Source organism: Homalodisca vitripennis, chromosome 3 (assembly GCF_021130785.1).
Source record: "Homalodisca vitripennis isolate AUS2020 chromosome 3, UT_GWSS_2.1, whole genome shotgun sequence".
NCBI lineage: Eukaryota > Metazoa > Arthropoda > Insecta > Hemiptera > Cicadellidae > Homalodisca > Homalodisca vitripennis.
The window spans coordinates 22,920,779-22,944,753 of NC_060209.1; the positions used below are offsets into that span (position 1 = coordinate 22,920,779).

The 23,975-nt window shown below is 31.2% G+C and overlaps 1 protein-coding gene across 1 annotated transcript in view; it reads left to right on the top strand.

Annotated features, from left to right (window-relative positions):
- LOC124358114 (U4/U6.U5 tri-snRNP-associated protein 1-like) overlaps window positions 1-23,975 on the top strand; it is a 59,073-nt gene that overhangs the window by 3,862 nt on the left and 31,236 nt on the right. Inside the window, 2 exon segments of the mRNA XM_046810407.1 lie at window positions 18,652-18,954; window positions 20,374-20,564. Coding sequence (XP_046666363.1) covers window positions 18,652-18,954; window positions 20,374-20,564 — 494 coding nt within the window.

Here is a 23,975-nt window from a genome sequence, read left to right on the forward strand (position 1 = left end):
GCAATTCCACGCACTCCACATTGATGTAATTTATCCAATAAAATTTTATGATTCACAGTGTCAAAAGCTTTTGTTATATCGAGGAAAAGACCACTAATACATTTACCCTCATTCAAACCATCATTCACATCTGTCATGAAATGCAACAGTGCATTCTCTGTATTCATACCAGATCTAAATCCAAATTGATTATTACTAAAAAAATCAGTCATTTCAAAAAATTTTAACAATTTTTGTTTCATTAGTTTTTCAAAAATCTTTGAGAAGCATGAAAGCAAAGATATAGGACGATAATTACTGCTGTTCAAATCAGAACCTTTTTTAAATATTGGTATTACTACTGCATTTTTTAACTGCGTTGGAAAGACTCCACTGTTGAAACTCAAATTAATTATGTACAACAAGACATCCATGATTTTGGGATAGATATTCTTAATCGTGAAGGAACTAATTCCATCCAGACCCGGTGAAGTATTATTTTTAAGTGATTTAATAACGCTCACCAGCTCATGTGGTAGAACTGAATCAATAAAAATTGAATTTACTTGGTATACTTTTGTAAAGGAATTTTTATAATGCAGTAGAGGAAAATTTTTTAATTGAGGATCGTAAGTTTAGTTTACTCACTATATTTAAAAAGTAATCATTAAAATAGTTTGCAACAGAAAATGGATCAGAAATCAATGTGTGATTTATGTCTAGTGTTATAGTCTGTTTGATTTGTTTAGCTTGACCAGTCACTTCTTTCAAAACTTTCCAAGTGCCCTTGGAATTTCTATTGCAATTTTCAAACTTTCGTTTATAAAAATTATTTTTTTGTTCTTTTATGTATGTATGAAGTCTATTTCTAAATTTTAAGTAATATAGTTTCAATTTGGTATTGTTTGGGTGATTCTTAACCAGTTTAAAAATATGGTTCCTTCTCTTAATTTTTGAACAAATAAAATTAGTAATCCACGGTTTCTTTAATTTATATTGATTTATCTGTCGTAATTCCACTCTACTTTGTATTAAGAAACTTTGTAAAGTTCCCACAAACTCATCAAACGCCAAAGACGCATTTGCCTGATTATAGACAAGAGACCAGTCTGCGCTATCCAACAGCTGATCGAGCCGAGCGTAATCAGTGCGGTAGCGGGGCGAGGACAGCAAAGGCTTGCCACCCTCTCCCCGCGCACCGCACACCTGCACGCTCACACAGACCATGGAGTGGTCTGTGATGTCCGCGTGCATCACAGACGCGTCTACAATAATCCTGTTTTTACTGGATACTCTCATATAAGCATGATCGATGCAACTTTCAGACTGTTCTGTAATTCGTGTTGGCTCCCGTATTAAACTCTCAAACCCGTTTACAGCCATCAGAGTTTTATAACTATCTACAGACGCACAGACATTGTCCAATAAATTTATATTAATGTCTCCAATAAGTAAAAAGTTTGCCATATTTTTAAAATTACAATTTGACTTATTAAATTGGTTCCTCAACTCATCGATGAAAATATCAGCTGCATTAAACACAAACCTATATACAGCAAGTAAATAAAATGTTTCTTTACAAAAAACAAAAGATATCAATAACGCATCTGCCGATTGTAACTCAAATTGGATACAATTTACATTGTTGATTAAATCGTTAATATAAACCGCCACACCTCCAGCTCTATAATTATCATTACATTGAGTTATTAAATTATAATTTGGTATTTTATAAAATTCAACTTCGTTTGTACTTATCCATGTTTCTGATAAGATGATAATATCAGGAAAGATACAATTTGCCTGCAATTCAGAAATGAAAATATCAAAATTCTGTCTCATACTTCTAACATTTTGATGAACAACTAAAATTTTATCGTTCATTAACTGAAGAAACAATAAAAAAAATACATTTTTATCTATACATTTTAAGAAAAATTAAATTAAAACAAAACTCATGGTTATAATTGTTACATAAAATCTATAAAGTAATAATTAAGTATTTCACAAACACTTATCTATAACTGTATCAAAATATACATGTCATAAATCCTGGCACATTATCATACTGTTAAATTAAGCAGTTAAATGAAAATTTTATTATTTATTTACAAAAATCTACACAATCTTTTAATATGATTGCATTATACTTTATTATAAGATAAAAATAATTCATATTTCTATATAAAATATTTGTTAAGTGTTATGCAAATACATATGAATAAATATATAGCCAAAATAAATATTTGTTCCACATATAGTAATGTAAAAATATATATAAACAAAGAATTATATACAAAGAATAAATAAAAATTATAAATATACTTCTTTCGTTTTTAGGCAAATAAAAATTACAGTTTACTTAAGTCAGCTTGGCAAGTCACCTGAATTACATTGGTTCCATCGTCTTTCCTTAAGAAGATTTTGCCGCCCCTCACCCAGAGGTGCTTGAAGTTCTTTTCCTTCTTGATCTGCCGCGCCGCCCCCAGTAGCCGCCTCCTCGCCGGTGTCAGGGACTCATTGACGTACACCATTTGGTCCATGGGCATGTTCATGTGTCTGGTAGATAGGTTTCGCTTGACACGACGCTTCCTCATGAACTCCTCCTTGTCCATGCGCCTAACAAACTTGACAATGATGCCAGGCGGGGGGCCGCTGTGACCGACTTTGCTACCAAGACGATGACAGGCGTCAATCATGGAGTCCGTAACGGTTAAGTCCAGAGCTTTTCCCACTTCCTTCACAACGCTGACGACGTCTTCGTTTGGCTGCACCGGAATTCCCTGTATTTCTATGGTATTTGCCCTGGAGTATTGTTCCATATCATCAATCCTCTGTTCAAGATCAGCGACCTTCTTATTTAAACTTTTGTTTTCTTGCATCAATTCATCAATTATTTTTAAGCATTTTTCCATAGACAAATTTTGCTGCTTCATAGTTTTTGTATTTTCTTCAATTTTTTCAGTTAAGAATTCATAGGATTTGTTAAAATTTTTTTCTTGGGTTTTTTGGCCTTCAGCTATTTCCTCGATTTTTTTCATTATATCTTCGAGTGAAAGTTTCCCTTCCTGAGCTGCGGAGTCAAACCTCAAGCTCTTTCTTCGTGTTTCACTACACGGCTGACACCTCCAAGTTAGTCCATCGGCGGTGATGCAGTCGAGATCAGCCTTGTTCATCCGCATGCAGGTTCCATGAAACTCTTTGGAACAATCATTACATACAAGCTTGAGTTGTTTCGAAGTGATAGACTTTGTACAAACATCACAATTGGCCATTTTTAATATATAGAAAAGGTATTTTAAATTTGAAATAAGTAAAATTTAGATTGACCAAACTGCCAAGATAAAAACCCACAAAACACAAAACAGAAGCACAAATTTATAATGAAAAACACACGAGCTCAACGCGAACTTAAAACGCTGTATAGATTAGGCCGGAGCACTATCGCTTGTCGATCCGTCTTATCTGAGCGCTGACTCATTACTGAAATTGTGTACAATGTATTTTCCAAACATCACAGGAAGGAAAGTGTTGTTAGGTAGGCCTATATATATAATGTTTGTGACATTGAAAGGCACAGATATATAAAATGGAGCTTAAAAGAGGTGGTAGCGGTGATTTCTAACCGAATTTCTTGCGTATCATTAGTGATGAAATTCGCTAGACAACCACAGCTTCATTGCATTTCCCGCGAATAGCCTACATGTAAATCGCCATTGGAAATTTTGGACCGGGAAACCCGAGAAAAAACCGGGAAATTGAAAAGATGGGGTTTGAGTGGCCACTCTGATTGAGTATTATAATTATATTTTAAAATAATTAATTTCACTACCCTGGACTAGAAGAACTTAATATTAAGTTAAGGCCTAGATCGTTGTAAAATATAAATATTTTTAAATATGGCTTTTCCCGCTTGTCACAAACTTGTTCAGAACTCCTAGTAAGAGTTTGTTGATTTATTCAAATATTTGACATAAACCATGATAATGATTAGCTGATTACCGTTGATATTGAAAGTTTGTATACAAATGTACAGTTTCTACACATTTTTATTAAATCTTGTTTAAAATCTATCAATTTAGAGTAAAGAACGGTACTAAACTTCCTAGACCAGAAAATTAATATAACGCAATTTTATCTAAAAGATCGAACTTACCATTAAGATGGAGGAATGGCAAAATGGTTTATTGTGAAAGTATTCTTTTAATGGCGCTTTCATGGAATAATTTAAGCACAAATTTATACGAATTAAATTTATTATTAATATCTGCCTACCTTTTGCCTGTACCTTTTGCAATAAACTGTACTTCTGTGAACAAACTTAAGAAAGAGGATCTCTGGATCAGCTACAAGTCGGGAAATCCAGCTAAGGCTAATGAAGAAGTCACACAGTTTATTGGAGAACCCCAGCAGAAGAATGTCGTCTTCAAAAAAAAAAAGAAGCTAGTTTTGAGATTATGGTAATCAAAGATAGTGCCTCAGTTTAATCTTAGCAAGATAGGTTTAAATGCTGTAGATGGAGCTTATATTGGTCACTGTTAAATTACATTAAAAACATAAAACCAATATTTAATACATTTTATTGTTTTGTGATGCCTTTCGATATCCAAGATATCGAAAGGCCTCACAAAACAATAAAATGTATTAAATATTGGTTTTATGTTTTTAATGTAATTTAAGATAGGTTTACTTCAAAGATCACAAAAGTAATGGACAGTAATGATGGAAAACTGACCTGTTCCTTTTCCTGGGAAAGGACCCACCTAAAGGAACCATTGCTCTCTGTCCAAATGAAAAAGGGTGAAACAGCTCGCAAGCTAAGTAAGAAGGGTGACAAAAGCATGGGTGCAGAATATGACAGATTGAGTTCTTCGAAAATTTGAAAGAATGGAAAAACTTAGCTAAAACAAAAATTATGACACTAAATACAACAAAAAATGTAAAATATAAGTAAGTCTGAATTTCACCAAATAACCTAGAGCTTTGTAATGTAATATACAGTTTTTTTATAAAAAAATCTTTATTTATAAAACAATATAGTATAATAAGGAAATATGTTTATTTAACCCAGGTACTGGTGAAGATTGCTGCAGTGACGGTCAAACACAGTAGCGAAAAAGCCATTTTATAAAGTAACTACAATGCTTTTCGACGAAGTAATGGTAGCATTCGATAGTGGATAAATCAATGTATCAATTAATATGAAGTTCAGTACTTTTCGATCTTTGATACAAGTCGGAGAGAAGAAGAATATAATTTTTAATTTTCATTCTTGTCATTTCTTTTGCTGTTGTTTACGTATTGTTAGTTTGTTTGTTTATTCCTTTTGTTACAAGTATGTAATATTATTTGAAGTTATTATTTAGTCAAGTGGTATTAACATGTTTTGAAAAGTATTCCTCTTTCACAGGAGTGATGTAGTGAAACAAATAATTAGTGCTTTGTTTCTAAATATCCTAAGTTTTGTAATCTATGTAGGCCTAGGTTGAGTGTCAGGTTTTTTATTTTAGCCAGTTTGATTTATTTGATATGTTTAATTTTACCATCATTATATGCATTTGAAATGGATGGGAACCATTTAGATCAATCTAGTGATATAAGAGAGTTGTTAGAAAGTGAACCAATAGACCATGACAGCGGTGGTGAATCTGATTAGGCCTAATGTAAGATCTCAGTGCTGCAACTGAAACTTGGTTTTTAATTGTACATGTTTGTAAATACATTTTTTTTTAATTAGGGATTTTTGTCACAATACAGAATGTGTTAGTAGATAAATTACCATTTTATTTTTTTAAATGAGAAGAAATTTGAGCATTGATTCTAAATTTGAAGATATAAAGATTGACATGTAAGAAAGTGTATGCTTTGCTGATTAATAAATGTGATGAGTTATGTTATATAATTTTTTACTTGTACTTGTTATTGATAAATTATATGTTATTGCCATCTCCTGATATAATATACTGTTTCATCTTCAAACTATTATTTTTGTAATGTAGTATGTTACCAGGGTAATGTAAATTTTCATAAAAAAAATGCTCTGTTGCAAGTTTTACCAATATAAAAATATAAATTTATGAAATAAGTCCACTAAACTATATATTTTATAACTACTATATATTTTCTGAAACTTGAGAAATATGTAAATGATTTTTATATTTTGGAATTTTGATTTAGTACAAATATACACTTCTGTAGGTATAAAAGTTTTTAAAAACTGTATTTTCTAAAGTATGCATCGTAAAAAATACAGATTTTATTGAAAAATGGTATATGACAATGCATAATAAAATAACTTAGTATACCTTAGTTTTTTTATTGTGTGTGTGTGTGTGTGTGTGTGTGTGCGCGTGTGCGTGTACGCGTGCGCTTTTTGTGATTCAATGTTTATTGAAATTATTTTTATATAATATATATATATATACATATATATATATACACGTATATCAGCAGGATACATAATCCACAGGTTTGTTTGTGAAGGAATAGAAGGAACATACTTGAATAGTCAAGAGGACAGCTGAGAACAAATTGCAAATTTTATATTCTTTGGATGTATACAACTCTTTTTTTCTTCAAGATTTATGTAAACATAATGTAACTTGTGAGTTTTGAGATGGGTGATGAAGATATTGAAAATTATGCTTAAGTATAAGTAATTGACTCTGGAGAGAGAGATTTTCCTCTCACAGATAGTTGTCAGATGTTGACACGTTTGTCTGTAATTGTTATACAACAGATTTTATAGACATTGGACAATTTTTGAGTGGTAAATACCGATTGGAGATTTGCATTTTGAACATATGGTGTACACAATCAATTGAAGCTGGTGGATACTGTAGTTTTAGTAGTACACGTACACTGCTTCATACTTTTGGACATCAAATTAATCAACTACATCATAATCAGTATTGCATTGTTGTGTAATGCGGACTACTCAAAGCTAAGCTAAAAAATATATTTTTATTTGCTATTGAATGTTTTTTTAAATGTAATAATGTATTGAAATTGTGTTCTTCGGTCTGAAGGGATAATATTGTGAAACGTAAATAATTTCATATGGTGGGATTTTAAAATTGATTAGTTTCTGTTTTACTTATTGTTTGAAAAATCTTTCAGCATTTCATTTACACTCTAATAAGCTTTTTCTATGACGAGGTTATTAATACTATTTTGAAAATTATTATTTTTAAGCTTTTAGTGATAAAGGTAAATAATTATATAAGCAAATTCCCATATATAGTGGACTATTTTCAAAAAGAAATTCTCAATTCAAGAAGTTTTATGAATCAGAAAGGGAAGAAGTTTTTTGTGTTTAGTATTATGTTATGCTGATTTTTGTATTGGTTTAAATGTGTTCAGATTGTATGGACTAAATTCAACAATTCAAAAATATATAAACCTGGTAGTGTGAGTATTTTAGATTTTTTAAATAGCGGTCAGCAGCTCTCTCTAAAGTTTGCACCAACCATTGCTCTCAGAACAGCTTTTTGGGCTATGAAAACTTTTTCAAAATCAGGAGATACAATACCGTATTTCAGAATCGATGTACATAGGCATTGTATACAAGTAGAAATAGATACTGAATCTGGTAATATTTTCATTGGAAAGCAAAAAGAGCTTAGTTTGTTTACTAGATAATTAACATGAAATATCTAGTTTAAATTTTTATCAATGTTCAGTCCTAAAAACTTATGTGAATCAACTAGGTTTAATCTGCCACATTTCAAGACATTGTTACTAAAATATTTTGGGTTAATTTGATTATATGTGGTAAAAATCTCTTGGTAGTTTATTTGTATTTAGTGATGAAAGTGGTTGTTAATGTATTTAACAAAATGTTTGTCCACACTAACAAAATATGAAGTAACATTTAATAATTTCATGATGATTACAAACATTTTTTGAAATGACCCAATACATCTACTACCTAATTCAAAAGTGCATTAAATACAAGCATATATTTCTTTGTTTAATAGTAACCAACCATTCAATTGGTTATTCCTAACAGCAAAATATTTTTTTACTTTTTTTAATGTGTATCGGAGACTATGAGACTTAGTTAATTTTCTTTCAGCGCACTAATACCCTGGATATTTTAAATCTATAATTAACTGAAATGAGGTAATGGTGTTATATGAGTAGTTATTGTCTGTAAGTCTTGAAAACAGTAATATTGGCTGCGGTTTGTCCGTTTTTCAGAGTGATCGTAAGAGGCGACGGCTGCCTAGCCATGGGTCCAAACAGGTACAGTAACCAGTGTTCAGTAATAATGTCATTCTTCTGTATAGTAGCTGTAAGAAAGGAAGACAAGTTGATTGTGAAATATCTTGTTTGTGATACTGATACAGAGAGAATGTTTAGTACAATTAAACCATAAATAATGTTATCCTGGCATTTTATTTATTTCTTTAAAGTTTTTTTAAGAAAAAGGCAAAAATTGGACCTAAAATATTAAAAAGACTTAATATACAGGGTGTCTCAGAACTGTCTACCAACCTTTTCAGGTATTATTCCTGTACCAAAAACAAACTAAAATATCATATTCAAACTTTAAGAAACTCAATGATTACCCTAACAGCCACCATTTTGTATTTTCAACCTACCTATTTTTATTGTGACAACTAGTTGTCAAAATTTGTTATACAACTTTATAACCTTCTTAAGGTCTAATTAGAGAAAACATTAAAAAAAATGTTTTAGCTTTATTTTAAAAAAAATTGCAGCTTCTTAAAAACAGAATACAAAATAATTAATTTTAAATGAAACGAATTTCTACTTCTGAATAATTTTTGTCCTGCATTAAGTAAGCTGCATTTAATATTCCCACTGCCAGCCAGCCAGCTTGATTGCACATTTTGAACTGTGTTACCATAGTTAGCAAAAAATTTCCAAATTCGATGTTGTACACTTTTTTTCATTAAGAAAATTTAAGTTAAATTTATTAGCACTGCTATCTAAATAAAGTTGTTATTTTTTTCTAGATTATACACATTTTTATCTTAATATTTTCTGATAAAAAAAACTTAAATTATACAAAAAGTACAATTATTATGGTTACCATCCAACAATGTAATGTTGTTATAGTCAGCTGATTAGAGCAGCTAAGATTAAAACAGCGGATTGTTGTGGCTCACTAGCAGTTGTTACATAGTAAAACTTGTAACAGCACAACAACAACAACACTCAATATTGTTTAGCACGTGGCTGTTTAAAAGCATATTATCACCCTAATTATTGGTCAACTGATTTTTGTAAACTTGTTATCACTGGATTTGTAATTAAATTGTCAAAATAAAATGTAATAACATTTTTATCAATCCTGGTTTTTAAGATATTTACGTTCTAAGTTTTTTAAAGCCACCATTTTGAAAATGAAGTTTGTAACAAATCTTTATTTTTTTTTGTAATTAGGCCTAAGTTCTATAGTTGTACACCAAATTTCAAAACAAGCCGTTCTCATTTTTGAGTTTTCAAAAGTTTGAATATGATATTTTGGTTTGTTTTAGGTTCCTGAAAAGTTTGATAGAGTTTTGTAACATTATACTAATTATTGGTTAAATTAAAGTCAGCTGTTGAAAATAGAACTATCGCTATTTGTTTTTTGTAATTGTACATTTTCAAAAAATAAACATTTAGAGAAGTCAACTTTAAATAGCTTTAATTTTGAGCTATTACAATTGTATTATTGAGTGTTTCAATGGTAATATTGTCTAAGCTCTAAAAATTCGCATTAATGTATGTATATATATATATATATATATATATATATATATATATATATATATATATATATATATATATAAACTCGTTATTGGTGACATTTGTGGCTGAATTGATTTGATAAGTTTAAAATTTTATTTAATAGTCCACTAGTGATCTGATTTATAAAATAGTTTAATATTAATTTCTTAATCATTTGAATATTTGTTTCTAATAATCCTGTCTGATATGATTTAATTTTGAAATAATGTGTAAATTGAAAGATGTTCTCAATATTTTTGTAATAGGGGAAAAATTAAAGTTGTTGGATTATTTTATTTTTATTGCATTAGCGTACCTCTCACTGCTAATCACATCTTATTAATAACAAAAATGTATATATATATACATGTATTGTTGTGTCAGGAAGTTTTACATTTTTATATAATTCGCCTTCTTTTTCATGACACTTAACTTGTGATAATATATTCACGTTTGTCATGAATATATTTGTAACTTTGAGCCTATACACTGAGCTCGAGATAAACGCCAAAAGAGTTATTTGTGTGGTACCGGTACTCTGTATGAGTAAACTCTTAATAAAGTAGTAAACTCCAAGGCAGGTTGTGTTTGGCAACCTGCAACTAGAAAGGGAACTGTTAAAAAAACTAGTTTTTATGACACTGTCATCTGAGGATTTGTAGCTAGATTGAGTGGGGATCTTGGTTAACTCTTTGACACGGTTGGACGTTATAGGTGACTTACAACCTCAATATGTTGTTAACTAAATTATACTACTATGAGTACGTTGTTTACAAAGTGAGGGACACATGTTTGTAAACTATTGTTTTTCATTCTGGTGGTTTTATGTTTCTGTTTGTTAGTTATTTACATTAGTAAAATTGATTTTTATCTAGACAGTGTTTGATATTGTGTAATGTTATCTCAAAGCTATGATAAGTTGCCAAAGTGGCAGCTCTCAAAAGCAATCACTGATTAGACAATGTCTTTTTTGTTGTCTGAAAGTAATAATTTAATTTTTAGCATTCAAAAATAGTTAAATGATGCGATTATTTTGTTGGATTTGTTGTGTCATTAAAAATATTTTACTGAAAAAAATTATTAACATAGTACCAAAATTATCTAGGATATTGAGGCTTTTCTAAATCTTAGTGTATTTATGATAGCTTTGTTTAATAAAGTCCTGCCATAGCGGACGTTGCCTACTCTGAAACAACGTGTTAAAGGGTTAATCATGAAGTTTGTAGGTATTGTTGATAGCACGGAGAGACTTGTTAGTATCTTTACTGTTGTATCAGGTTGGAACAGGAGAAAGTAACGACATCCTTAGGATTATGGCGAGGGGTTTTCACATTCTGAAGGAGTAACTCATTGACAAATACAGCTTTTACTATAATGTAACGTCTCTAGATCGTGTATCTAAAGAATGGGACATGCACAAAGGCAATACATATGAAACTGTTTGTTGAAGATGGAGCTTGTATTAGCTACTATTACACAAATAAAAGTTTTAAGTAATGGTTTATGTATTTTGAATGCAGTTAAAAAAATCTATTTATTTGTATTAGGTAAGAAGATATGTCTGACAGAGAGAGTTAGACTAAAAATATATTAAAGAAGATTTACTATTGTTATTAAACTCACTAACACTTAAATTATTATTAATAACATGATGTTATCAAATAATGAGCTAGTTGTTATAAAATCTATGTTCTTATGGTAGTAGAAATTTATTTTTACAAGTTGGTTTAATAATTTGATGTTGGAAAATGAATTGTATGAGGGCCGTACTGAAAGTAATCTCTGTTCTTTTAGTAATAAAACACAAAATTTGATAAAAGCATTTTATTATATTTATATTGAAACCACAATCTTCCTTTGCTTATTGTTTTATATTGAAACATATTAGTTTCGATTCAGAACTTATCATATCTACTCGCTAATTTAGAAATTCCTTCTGAAAAAACCCATACCTTAAGCCATCAGTTACATCTTTGAGCTCAAATTGCTGGAAACCGAGCGAGTTCTTCATGTTGATGACAAGGTGGAAGTCTTTGGAAGTCACATGTGGGCTTTAAAGGTGGTGTCTAAAACCATCCAAAGTTCCCTAGAGGGCTTTGTTTTTCTTAGCAGCATTGAGATGAGTTTTGGTGCACATAAAAATGATAATAGATATAAGCAGACAATGTTTATTTTGAATGTGCTGTCATAGGTTTTTTATTGTTGCAGTGCATTTTATACATTGATAGTTATCCCACATTCTTTGAATTCCCAGCAACAGTACCACTTTTCAATCCCAAAAACTATTTCTATACACTTTTTGCCAGAACAATCTTGCTGGGCTTTAGTTTCTTTGTGTAGCTATGCTATGTTCTTTAGTAAGGATGTTTCTTACGTAATTCACTCGTTAAAAATAATTTTTCCTGTTGATAACTCATAAGACACCTAGAGCCGAAGTTATTTGTTGTGTAATCTAATCACTACCTCATATTATTAGAATAGAATTACTATCTTCTATTATTAGAGTATAATTATTACATTTTATCAACCAAAAACTTTGAGATGGTGAAGGATTGTGAATTTTCAAGTTAATTTTCTCAACAAATTCATCAATGACCACAGACTTGTCTGTTACTTCTCTCTTCATCATGGTGATTTGTTCAGCCACTTTAAAATTAGCGAACCCATTCCCTAACAATTCCTTCCCTTGTTACCTGTGGTCTACACAAAGCAACAAACTTTTCTGTGTGTTTCTGTCGCTGAAAAAGGAATTGAATGACAGCACGCACTTCACACAACAGGTTTTTCTACTGCAAAAAACTTTGTTGCAAGTGATGGAAGAAATTAGTGCTTGAACGATCTTCACTGTACCATTGCTGAATGTCCACTTCCCTAACATGCACATTGATGTGAGAATTACAATGCTATCTCCTCCACTTCCCATACAATGTGCAAACGGACGTTACTTTCCAAACGGTCATCATAATTTATTTCGCCACACCTGAGATAGATTGGAGGTCTATAGGATATATTAGATGTACGTACTTGATCTTACAGGGAATTTCAATATATATATATATATATATATAATTATATAAATGGCAATAGGCTTATTTAATTTCAATAAACATTGAATCACAAAAAGTACTTGCTCCGCCGGGAGTCGAACCCGGATCTCTCACTTGCCGGGTGAATGTGCTACCATTACACCACAGAGCGCTTTTTTTTTTCGATTCAATTATTTTGTATTTGGCCGTATTTGTCACATATGTGTTTAAATAAGTAAGCTAACATATGATCGGAAGACCAAATACCTGTCAAACGACTTTTATTTACATTAAATTGTATAAATGGCAATAGCCTTATTTAATTTCAATAAACATTTAGTTACAAAAAGTACTTGCTCTGCCGGGAGTCGAACCCGGATCTCTCACTTGCCGGGTGAATGTGCTACCATTACACCACAGAGCGCTTACTTTTTCCGATTCAATTATTTTGTATTTGGCCGTATCTGTCACATATGCGTTTAAATAAGTAAACTAACAACATATGATCGGAAGATGTTGACTTATACAATTATCGAGTTGGGTAAAGAATATCCTACAAGATTCAACAAATGATATCTCTATCTATGTTACTTTATACTAACTTGATTACTGGCTATGACTATAAATCTTTGACCTGATATTTTAGTATAAAGTAAAATAACTAATGTGTATATTTAATTTTAATTAAAAAATTCAGTGGCGAAGTACTTGAAATTCATAAGATTTCAATGAAATTTCGAACATAGACAAGTTGCAAGAAGATATTGCTTTAGATGTAAATCATTGTTACCATTGAGGCAGTGCTGTGGAAATGGATAGTATAACATGGTCTTAGTGAACACTTATTAGGTAATATGAATATCTAAGCCAACATTCTCAGACATCACCATTAAAAGGCTTGTCATGGGTTTCATTAGATCCGTTGATAGTATTTTATAATTATATTTTATAATACTATGGCATTTTATGGATTTTATTGTGCAATAGTTCTAACTCTAGATGTGTGTTTTGTTTAAGGTTCAACTTGGTCATGCTCCTTTCTCACTGAATGAGCTTTTTTCTTAAAAAAAAATAACTAAAAATATTTTATTGCTTAAAAAGTAAGTAAGTTTTTCTTGTAAAGAAATTTAAATTCTACTAATACAAAACAAATCTAACACAACCAAGTTTTCAATTAAAACATACCTTTTGTGTATTTTTTAATGAAAAAATTCTCACTTCCATTCCCTGTTAAAAACACAGCATTTTAAACATATCCTAGATATACAACTAAACAATCAAAATGTAAAGGGCTACTCTATTCAGGATTATATACTTCAATTTCTGGAATGTGTGTGGAACCTTTTGCTTTGGAACTGATTATTTTTTGGAAAAACCAACAAACTTCAAAAATTACAAAAGTAAGGTAAAAATAATGTTTTGCTGAGATATTATTTGTAAGCTATAACACCAAAAATGTGCTATACGATAGTAGATTCTATTATTATTCAGACTGTTGGTTTTTACATGATGAATAAAACCTATAATTTCAATGGAAAACAAAATTTATTATATCACAAAATTTGAAATCAAACCTAAAAATCAATAAATGTTACTTTTTCTAGTTGAATGAGGGTTTATCAAAAGTCCTTAGAAAATCGTAGAAAAATCATTTGTTGGACAGAGTTTTTTTTTATTTTTCAACCTCAACCTAATCTCCTTCTAGCTCTATACATTGACCTAAGCTTTCTTTCCAATTTTTTTAGCCATCTAAAAGGTAGGATTTGAAAGCTCCTCGAAATAGGCATTTTTTTTTGGGCAATTACATCCTCGTTAGACGTAAACCTATGTTTCCTAAACCATTTCTTCACATCTGGAAATAAGAAATAGTCACTGGGGACCATGTCTGGTGAATACGGTGACATCGCTGATGTGCGGCTGTATATTGTCTTGATGAAACAAAATCTTGACATCGAATGAGGAAGCTTTTCCTTGATTTCTTTGTTGCTCAGCTGTTCCTAATAATGATGCATAATACTCTCCTGTTATCATTGTTCCCTTTTTATATAGTCAATGTAGATTATTCTGTGAGCATCCCAAAAGGCCGTGGCCAAAACTTCACCGGCCGACTTCACTGTCTTCACCATCTTCGGAGCCATTTCATTTTTAAAAATCCACTGTTTTTACTGCTCTTTTGTCTCTGAAAGGTACAGGACATATCCATGTTTCGTCAAAAGCTGTATATTGACACAGGTATTCATCAGGCTTGAGATAGAAAAGCACCAAAACAGCCCCAGAGTGGTCCGCATGATTACATTTATTTTCCACTGTAAGTAAACGTGGCACCCATTTTGCCCAGATATTTTTTCACACCACCCCCAATTTTTCGTGCAGAATTGAAGTCAGTGTACCTTGCGATAAGCCTGTAGCCTCAACTATTTCGCGTACTTTTGATTCATCGATCGTTTTAAATCATATCGTGAATTTTGTCGATCATTTTGGAGGTAGACACTTCCACAAGGTGTCATTCATCTTTTGTGGATGTACGACCACTTTTAAACTCATTCAAGCGATTGTAAACAGTTGCAAACACAGGGGCAGATGCGGCATGAACTTTGTCCAACCCAGCTTTGATTTCTTTCGGTGTTAACCCTTTCAAATACAAGTTATTGACGAATTAAAGTAGTTTACTTCAATCGACAACAAAGTAAACTATGAAACTACAGGATACAGCTGACTAGTTAAGAGTGCTACTTAGTGGCAAAAACTTATTTTTCAAACTACTATTGCCATCTCTTGGATTTTCTAAGGACTTATTGAACAACCCTCATATATCATTGCTATGTTATATGAGCTGTCTGTCAGATTTACCAAAATATTAAAAAAAGTAGAAATTGTATTTGTGAGTGTAAATTTAACAAATTTTCTTATTTTAAATGTTAAACTTTAACAACATTTTTGGCCATTTTTTCTTATAAATTTTTAGTAAAGTTCACAAAGAAAAAGTATGTGTAAATATATGGTTAAATTGGGCAGGAAATAGTAAAATGGAAACAAAGAGTTAAAAGTCATATGTATAATTAATTTTGGTCATTACAAATCAATAATACAAGCATTAAAGTAATGTTTTTTTATAATATCTATAGAGGTTACCATTTATTAGAGCATTTCATTACGAAACAAATTTTACTTACTCCAGTACCATTTCTGTGAAAACCTCATTTGCCAATTCAAGAAACAAAATAACTATTTGAATTACATCAAAATTTTCAGTGTATCTTTGGCAAAATAGTGATTTTTCCAAGCTGATTGATCAATAAATAACTTTTAAGCTAAATAATACATAAATCATGTTATGACCAATGAATTTTGTGAATATTTGAGATATTCTTCAAATGATATAATGTGAACGTGAATATTATTTGTTTGTAAACTTTTAATAATGACAGTCATTTGAAGGCATTCATGCATACAAAACTCCTCTTTCGATTCATACTAAAAACTTAATTAATTAATCTTTTAATGCTTTTTAACTGCTGTTTTAGTGATTGTGTATTATTGACTATATGTACTTGTACCAGATCTAGAATTAAGAAAATGATTTTTCAAAGTAACCAAAATAATATTAAGAGTATATTAACGTTTAAGTGGCAAAGTAAAAAGTGGGGATACAGTTTTTGGCAAAAAGTAACCACTTTTTCAAAGATTTATAAAAATATTTGTTACTGAAATGTAGACTTATAATCCTATGGTTAGTTGACTGAAAAGACAAAATATGAGAGCTAATTTGTATTTTGTATTTAATGTTTTTCATATATTAAGAAAACTACCATTGAAATAACTTGAGTATTATAGTAAATTAAATTTTGAAATAGTCAGATTATTGACCCAGAGCGTCTGTCTTTGACTCAGAGAACTGAATGAGTAGTGTGTGAGACTAGTAGCTAGGCATTCTGAATAAATTTTGCTGCTGACATAATCTGTTTTTACAATAAGAACTATTTTCTGCAGTATAATTTTTATTTCACTTTTTGTTACTCTTTAAGCAATATTCTTTTTTTTTACAGTTTTAAGTTTATGTCATTTTTGGTTTAAGGCCGTTTCACACCGCGGTCACACTATGTCACGTTACGGAACGTGACAGATTTTTCAAAAGATCTGTTTCCATAGTTTTAAATGGTGTAATTCACACTGACCTCGCAGAACCTCTGCGGAATCGCTCCGAGAGCGATCTTTTCAAAACATCTGTCAACGTCTGTGGCCTTGCGCATGCGCACTGGCTCGCTACCTGTCGCGCAGTTTTGTGCCGTAACTCTTTACAAGAAGCTGGATTGCTATTTTTGTTATTTATTATGGAACAGTTAACTGAAGCCATCAGAACGTGTCCACTGCTGTGGAATACAGATTTGGAGGAGTATAGAGACAGCAATTTAAAGGACACAGCATGGGGTAAAATACCAGAGCAACTGGAACAAAATAGTAAGTAGTTCTAGTGGTTGAAGGGGTGCACCCAGTGCGTTCGGTTTGTAACCGAATACAACAGCATGAGTTCCTCTTCACTACTCGAACTACTATCACCATCATCCAACCGAGGCACATTTTTAGTAAAAGCCCTATCGCACTACGAACCACTTGCCATGTTACCTGCTTCAACTAAGCCGACTGACAGAGCAGAAACACTGTCCCAGTATCTGACAGACGTCGGTGGCGGTGTGAACTGTACGTCTGTCACGCGACATCTGTCACTTTAAGTAACGTGACATAGTGTGACCGCGGTTTGAAACGGCCTTTAAACCTCATAATTTTTCTCATGTTTACTGGGAATACAATATTATTATGAAATTGATAGAATTAAATTGTGTCATTAGTTTATGCATTTTGGCACACTTTGGGCATTTTCACTTTTTCTAAACACCTCAATATTTTAGTTTTCTTTTGAACTATGGGCGACCCATACATTAGCAAGGATAAGAGGAAATATGCAAATAAATCCAATAGCTGACACAATATGTCAGTTGTAAAGGAGATGAAAAATAACATAAAATTTTACAGCACAAACAGATTGACTGTCTTCAAACATGTGCATCAGTGGATGGTTCAACAAAGTCTTTTCACATTTCAGGGAAGTACACTATCACAGTCGTGAAAAACCCCCATTGTGGTTTTATTCCATTTGTCTGTAGAATATGTGGAAACTTGGTAACAAAATATTTTGTCACGTGCAGTATTTGAATAGTTATGACTTTTTAGGTTTATAATTGTTATTTCAGTTTGTCGTATTTATTTGTTATTGTTTCTATTGGGTGTAGATGTTAACGTTAATTGTAGGATATTAAGTTTTAAGCTTCAGTCACACAATTGCACAAGTTTTGTGTCCAACATTAGAAATTGCTTGTCAAAACCAGTACAAGAGCTCTCGCGTGTAGTGTCTCACTGTTGTACATGGAATTGAAGAGCATTGTCGGACATTACAAATGTCCAGTAAAAGATATATACCGTGAGCGGTGTCACGAGGTTTTATTATATATTCAATTTACTATTCAACTCTATTTTAGCTATTTGTAGTATTTCAAACTATGCCACTTGCTCTTATTTGTTTGTTATATGTCTTAATATTATTATCATATCTCCTATAATATATTTATATTTTGTTAATTATATAATTAGTATCTTTTATTATAAAGATTGTAATCACAATCATATTCGTTCAAAACACCATAACCTAGGGCATATTGTAGGTATAATTGCACAAAATCTTGTAATTATAATATAAGTTGAGTGTTGTAGTAAAATGTTTTATGGGTTGTAAAACTTTAGGACGAAGTCAAGCAATAATCTGTTTAAAGTACTTTCAAACTAGACATAAGATAAGACAAGAAACTGTTAATGCATTGATCTAAATAGTGCAATTGATGTGTTGCAGATGATGATGTTATCTTGGTACCACCCCCACCTCCACCGAAGATATCGCGGCCAGACACACCTCCTGTACCTCCACCACCTGTCATCTCAGCCTTGTCATCACCACCGCAAGCTCCGTCACCTCCTCGCATCTCGTCCTCCTCTGACCAGAGTCTCAGCATCGAGGAGACAAACCGTCTGCGAGCCAAACTGGGGCTCAAACCACTGGAGGTGGCTCAACCGACGGCTATTAAGGGGGAGGAGAAATCTGAGAAAACACTTGAGGGTGGGATGGACATGGGCGAGTTTGTACATAAACCCGCTGGTTAGTTACGACTTTGTTTTTGGAAAAACTTATTTAGTATATTTAATAAAATTTTGATTTATTTGAAGTCTTTTTCGTTAAAAAAATTCATGTTTACTTTTGTAATGTAATATTTGATTTCTCTCTAGTTTAATTTATTTTGTATTATTGATTCAATTAAATTTTTTTATTTTATTCGTATCAACTCTTTGTTGAAAAATATTATTTCTTACTTTAAAATTTGATATGCCATGAACATTTAATCTTAGTGCATATTTAGACTATGAAATTTACTTGAACATAATATTAACATAATGTTTAAATATTTTTATTTTCACTAACTGAAAGCCAACACCAGACCTATCCATGTTTTTTTTAATCAGTGAACTTAGAAACTGTCTGTGAGTGTTCTTAAAAATTTTATTGAGATTATATACATTGAATTAAATTGAAAATCTCTTTATTAATTAAATATACATTTTGTTTACATTGAATACCGTCATAAAAATTACTTAACTATTATAGTTATAAACTAAGAGGTTGTAATGTGATAAAATACTCTAATCTTTTAGTCAATCTAATCGCAGATGCCCTAATAATGCAGCTTTAGCCATAACACAGATTAATTTTTTAAAATACAGAAAAAGTTCACAATATTATAAATAATTAAAAAGAAAAATTTTTAAACTACGGAACTAAAACAATAACAATAATAATATATTTCAGTAATCAACAATAAGTTAGGAACAATAATTATAATAAATACACAAAACCATCCAAATAAATACAAAAACACAAACTGATACGTTGCAGTTGTAAAAAAAACTCAGCTCGTAAAATACGTATAAAGATAAAGAAACTTAAATTTTTCTTTAATGTTGCATTATTTTTCTTTGCCGTTATTGTTAATGGTGTTTTAGTTCAAAAAGTTTTCCCAATGTAATTAGTGTTTTTTCTCATAAGACTGCAGTAATAATTCATTTAATATTTATTTATTCAGCTACTAAATTACAATGCATATTTTATATATATATATATATATATATATATATATATATATATACATATATTTCAAGAAATCTTTGTATATTTTTCTAAAGTGCTGATTTAATGATTAAATTCGTTTTTAATGTTATCTGAAATACACTATCTTCTACTAAAAATTTATTCTAATTTTGCATTAATTTTTAATTAACACTCAAACAAAAAATTTTTTATTGAAAACATTACATATTAAATAAACGTATACCTCTGTTTAAACAATCAAAACATATTAAATATGCTTGTTAAAGTCAATTACCATACTTTAAAAGTAGCAACACCTCTTGTCTCTGATTTTAATCTAGTTAACTCATATTACTTCTTTTCTTGTATATGTTTCGAAGAGGATTAATTAATTATATTGTTTTAACTACTGATACTTATTCTTTTTTAACATAGATAACATTGCTGCCAAGTTGAAGTCTGAGAAACTGAAAGCAAAATTGGCTGAGCGCAAGGAAAAACGGGCTCTTGAAGCGAAGTTGGCAAAAGTGAAGCGACTAGCTGATGACAGTGATGACGAGAGTGCGTCTGCTTGGGTAGTGAAAAACCGGAAAATAACAGAAGAACGACTTAAAGCAGAAAAGAAAGTAAGTTTTAAATATTTTTTTTTAAGGTGCAGCTACAATTTTTTAAAAGAATTAATGATTTTGAAGTAATATTCTGTCAAACTGAAATGTATTTATTAATTGACTAACAGTTATTTGTGGCTTTGTATGTGACTTCCAATTGAATAGGTACGTCACAGGCATTTAAATGTCGTAATTAAAACTCCTGAAAACAGGTTATGGTCACTGTAATAAATTCTGATCTCTTGATCCATTTCAAAACAATTGGTGTTAAGTTTAAAGAGCAATGTTTTGAAGTCCATAGTAATCTTAGTAAAAGCACTAATGATGTAATATGATAGAGCCCTATGATAATTTTAAATCAAAATTAGACATGTTTAAGGTAATTATTATTTCAGTGTTCATTTTTAAAAAGTTCAAATATTGCATTGTTGTATTTAGATTTAATGCTTGAAGAAGAATTTCTGGTTTAAATCAGTTATATTTCACACACTGCTATTGTTTGCCTTGTTGCCTAGATAACAAAAAATGTGTATTTAAACTTGGTCTGAGAAGCCTACTGTAAACAAAAAGTTTCTACTTTCAGATCTTATAATCTTCTTCCTCTAAATCATTTCCCATGCTCTATACAAGGAACCACCAGAGAGTGCAGTTGGCGGCGACCAATAGAATGGACTGGCCTGCACGACATTGCCACACAACTTCCGCTGCCGGCCGGCACGGCTGGCGCATTGTGGCTGATAAACCGCTGCGCTGTCACAACTAACACTGATACTGAACATTTAAAACTTATCAGTATAATTGAAAAACAATATTTAAAATGTGTTGACAGCTATATTATATTTAAATTACTTGTATAGTTTATTAATGTTATTACAAACTAACTATTGATTAAAACAAACAAATCGTCCCGTCAGTTAGTCAGAGTAAAGTACTTGCTTATTTCCATACGATACAACAATCTTTTCAGTGATTTTAAACGATTACTAAACACACACAAAATTAATATACATGTTGCTTATATTGGACACTGCATTACGTGTTGCTTGATTAAAAATAATTAAAAAAATATAACAATATAATCAATTTTAAAATTAATGGAACAATTATATTTTTAAAATTTGAAATAATCCAATTTTCCACTAAATAGCTTTTAGGGCCTACTATTTTAAAATGAAATACGTAAAAAGCATGATTGACTTAATAATATTCTTACCTTTGCACTTGTATATTATTTATTCGCTCTCAGGCGGCAATATCGTAGCCAAAACCTCGGAGTCTTCTTCATTTTCACGGAATATTAACGGGAAATTAACGTTTTTTGTGGTATTTTTATGTTTTCTTTTTAATTTATATTTCGGCTAAAGATTTTAATCCTACGATCTTCGTATATGAGTAATATAATACAATAATTTATTTCAATCCATTTAACTCAACATGGAAATAAGCTACAGAGATGTACTTTTTTTAAATGACCGTAAAATTACATTTTGTAATACGTAGTTAATTAATTCAAGACAGCTCTAATATTTCTTTCGAGCGTAACGGTTAAGTATTTTAAGAACGCTGGACTCGCGCGGCTTGTGGTTACAGCGGGGAAACAAGTTTGGCAACGTCGCTCAGTTCTCGTTGGCCGCGCTCCAAGGTCACGGGCAAAATAGGCTCCTCCCTCAATTGCACTCTCTTGTGGTTTTTTGTATAGTAGTGTTTTTATTATTGCCCTCCATCAAGTAAAAGTATACAGGGTGATTCATGAAGTTTTCCCCCCACTTCTACAGCACATTTTACTAGTAAAAAATAATGAAAAAATGTTATATAAACATAGGTCCGAAAACGCTTTGTTAGCAAGTTACAGCTAGCGAAAGATTTCGCCTGAATTCCTGGGTAAAGAGTAAAATAAAGCCATACTGAACTTTTGGACAAGGTTAATTAAGTAAGAAAATATCGTGGATTCTTATGTATTTTACCTGATAAAGCTAATAAAATAGGTTTCAGAAGTGTACCTGTAGTAGTTTTTTTGAGGGATTCAGGGTTAAATGCAAAAAATTGGGGCACGAAACAATGTTTTTTTAAGTTTGATGTAAAATAACTGTGTTAAATTTGGTAATAAATACATAAAATCAACAAACATTAATTGTAGAGAATTTAATTCTGAGAAAATTGATTTAATCAAAGTCTAAAATAAAACAGAAATAAGTACCAAAAAATCGATTTTATTCAGTATAATACATTACTAGCTGTAAAGAAATACCGTACGTATTTAGTTAAAATAAAACAAAATTTTTGTTCCTTAATGATGAGATAAATTGAGAAAACAAGATTAACTGTTAAATAAATTTGTTTGTAAATAAAAATATCATGTTTTATTACGTTGTATTTTTTTTATAAAAATTTACATCAAATGTTCGAAAATAAATGAAGCAAACATTTTCCCATTAATTGTTATACTAATCATTGAAATGCAGTTTTTTGTTTTATTTAATTTCTAAGTTGGTAACCGCACGAATAACAGCTGATCAACAATGGTATTCTGTACTGTTACGTTAGAACTGTGTATTAGTGGTGTTTTGCAAGCTACAGCAGGAGATCGGGTTCTGTGAATCGTGTTATTAAATGCAATTTTTCTGTGAGTTATAATTCGATTGTTTATTCAGCGAAAAAAAATGCCTTACTTATTTACATCAGAGGAATACGCTGATATGGTTTTTATTTTGGGTTACTGTAATGGTAATGCTAGAGCTGCTGTAGAAGAATATGAACTACATTACCCTAATAGGAGGATTCCAGATACCAAAACAATTTCAGGAACTTTTCGTACTCTTCGGGAAACAGGATCACTACCAAGTACTAGAACCAATTATGAACGAGCTGTCCAACTTGATGATGATATTGTTATTAATGCTGTTCATCGCAGTCCAGGTGTAAGTACACGACGTATTTCTAGGCGGATAGGAGTTTCGCAGTCAACGGTGTGGAGGTCACTTAATCGAAACAAATTTTATCCGTTTTCATAAACAAAAAGGTTCAACATCTACAGCTAGGGGATGGTCCCGCTTCGCTTGGAGTTTTGTAACTTTTTGAATATTAATAATCAACTCTACAAGCGTATCAATGGGGATGGTGTCAATAACTTGCACAATGAACACTCATGGGCAGAAGAAAATCCACATGAGGTAGTGGAACAGAACTTTCAACACCGATTTAGCGTCAATGTCTGGTGTGGCCTTTTGAACAATCGGCTGATTGGACCTTTCATATTACCTGGACGCCTAAATGCTGAGTTCTATTTGCATTTCCTTCAAGAAGAGTTGCCGCAGCTGTTAGAGAATGTTCCTTTACATCTCAGACAAAAATTTGTACTTCCAGCATGACGGAGCACCTCCCCCACTTTTCACGTGCCGTTTCTGCTTACTTAAATCATCAATTTCCTGG